This window comes from Mus pahari, chromosome 5 (assembly GCF_900095145.1).
Source record: "Mus pahari chromosome 5, PAHARI_EIJ_v1.1, whole genome shotgun sequence".
NCBI classification, from domain to species: Eukaryota; Metazoa; Chordata; class Mammalia; order Rodentia; family Muridae; genus Mus; species Mus pahari.
The window spans coordinates 34,518,365-34,520,452 of NC_034594.1; the positions used below are offsets into that span (position 1 = coordinate 34,518,365).

The window sequence follows — 2,088 nt, forward strand, 5'->3', positions numbered from 1 at the left end:
ACTTTGTAGACCAGGCTGGCCTCGAACTCAGAAATCCACCTGCCTCTGCCTCCCAAGTGATTAAAGGCGTGAGCCACCACGCCCAGCTTAAAATCTTGAATTTTGTTGCCTTAGTTTCTCCAGAGCTGGAATTACAGGCAAGCCCTACCATACCCAATGCAACAATTTTAAAATGTTGACAGTAATTAAGAATTTTTAAAGTACACCTGAGTTCCAGTTGTGACCTCTGCCATATATGTCTATTTAAGGTCTTTTTACTTCCTGTGTTGCCATTCCATCATGTCGTTTATTTATATTCTTTTTAAAACTCATCTCATCGAACTAGTTGTTAATAGTATTTATCTTTCTTTTTAGGTACTCAATGCAAGAAATGTATGATGTAGTATCAGGAATGGAGGACTATCAGCATTTCGTTCCTTGGTGTAAAAAGTCAGATATAATATCAAGGAGATCTGGATATTGTAAAACCAGATTAGAAGTTGGGTTCCCACCTGTTTTGGAGAGATACACATCAATAGTAACCTTGGTAAAACCGCATTTGGTAAAGGTAAGGTTTTCTCTTGCTGAAGACTGCTAGATCACTAGATAGGTCATCTGGCCCACAGAAGTAGGAAATGGTTTCATTTTTGCATCGTTAAAACAGGACATGGTAACACATGCCTGCAATCCTAACAGTAAAGAGGCTTAGACAAGTGGAGTCTAAATTTGAGGCTAGCTGGCTATAAAGCAAGCCTATCTTAAAAAGAAAGAAAAATTAGCATATTTAATATTTTCAATGTATGACTTTACCATACAGTGGGTAAAATGGGTTTGTTGAATGCATGCACACACACACACACACACACACACACACACGAGTATGTTTTGTAAGTCGGAGGAGTGGTGGTAAGACAGCGAGCAAAGAAGTGTTAAGGAGGAGAGTGTGAGCAGAGAGATGGCTCCTTGTTACGCTGCTCTTTCTGAGGACTTGGCTCAGTTCTCAGCACCCACGTGGTGGCTTGCTCCTGGCTGTGACAGCAGTTTCAAGGGATCCAAAGCTTACTCCTGGCTGTGACAGCAGTTTCAAGGGATCCAAAGCTCTCTTCTAGCTTCTGGGTACTGCATGCACTTGGTATAAATACATATATGCAAGCAAAAACATACATATAATGAATGAGTCTTTTTTTAATCCTCTAAATGAAAAATGTTAACACTGTTAAGAGTATCCTTATCCTGCCAGGTACTGTCACATCATGTAACCATGTTACCCTTGTCAGAGGACCATTTTTATGAAGAAAGGTACCCAGCCTTTTTTGTTTGTTTGTTTTTTTGTTTTTTGCGGGCTTCACTTGAGCTGACCTAAAATTTATCATAGACCAGGTGTCTTAGTTAGAGTTTTACTGCTGTGAACAGACACCATGACCAAGGCAAGTCTTATGAAAACAACATTTAATTGGGGCTGGCTTATAGGCTCAGAGGTTCAGTCCATTATCATCAAGGTGGTAACATGGCAGCATACAGGCAAGCATGGCACAGGCAGAGCTGAGAGTTCTACATCTTCATCCAAAGGCTGCTAGTGGAAGACTGACTTCCAGGCAACTGGGGTGAGGGTCTTAAGCTCACACCTACTCCAACAAGGCCACACCTCCAAATGGTGCCACTCCCTGGCCCAAGAATATACAAACCATCACACCAGGTTAGCCTCAAACTCATAGAGCTTCACCTTCTGTTTTCTGGGTGTTGGAATTAAAGGTGCAAGTTCAGGGCAAGCTGAGTTCTATAGGATAATCGCCGTCCTTCCGGGATTTAGTTTTAGGTGTTATGGATGTGCATTCTGCCATCCCTCCCCTCTTTCCTTATTTTTCTTTTTTTCTTTGATTTTTATTGTTTTCTTTCTTTTTTTAGTGTGCACTGAAAAAAATCAGAAAAATTAGTCACAGCAAAGAATCAGAACCAGACTTTCTGGAAAACTGTATAGAGAACTCTGAAATAAAAGAGTGAAGTCAAGCCAGGCGTGGTGGCGCACGCCTTTAATCCCAGCACTTGGGAGGCAGAGGCAGGAGGATTTCTGAGTTTGAGGCCAGCCTGGTCTACAGAGTGAGTTCCAGG

The 2,088-nt window shown here is 41.6% G+C and overlaps 1 protein-coding gene across 1 annotated transcript in view; it reads left to right on the top strand.

Moving 5' to 3' along the window:
• Coq10b (coenzyme Q10B) overlaps nucleotides 1–2,088 on the top strand; it is a 13,196-nt gene that overhangs the window by 4,960 nt on the left and 6,148 nt on the right. Inside the window, exon 3 of the mRNA XM_021198187.1 lies at nucleotides 355–547. Within this exon, the coding sequence (XP_021053846.1) occupies nucleotides 355–547 (193 nt within the window). The remainder of the gene's footprint in view (nucleotides 1–354; nucleotides 548–2,088) is intronic.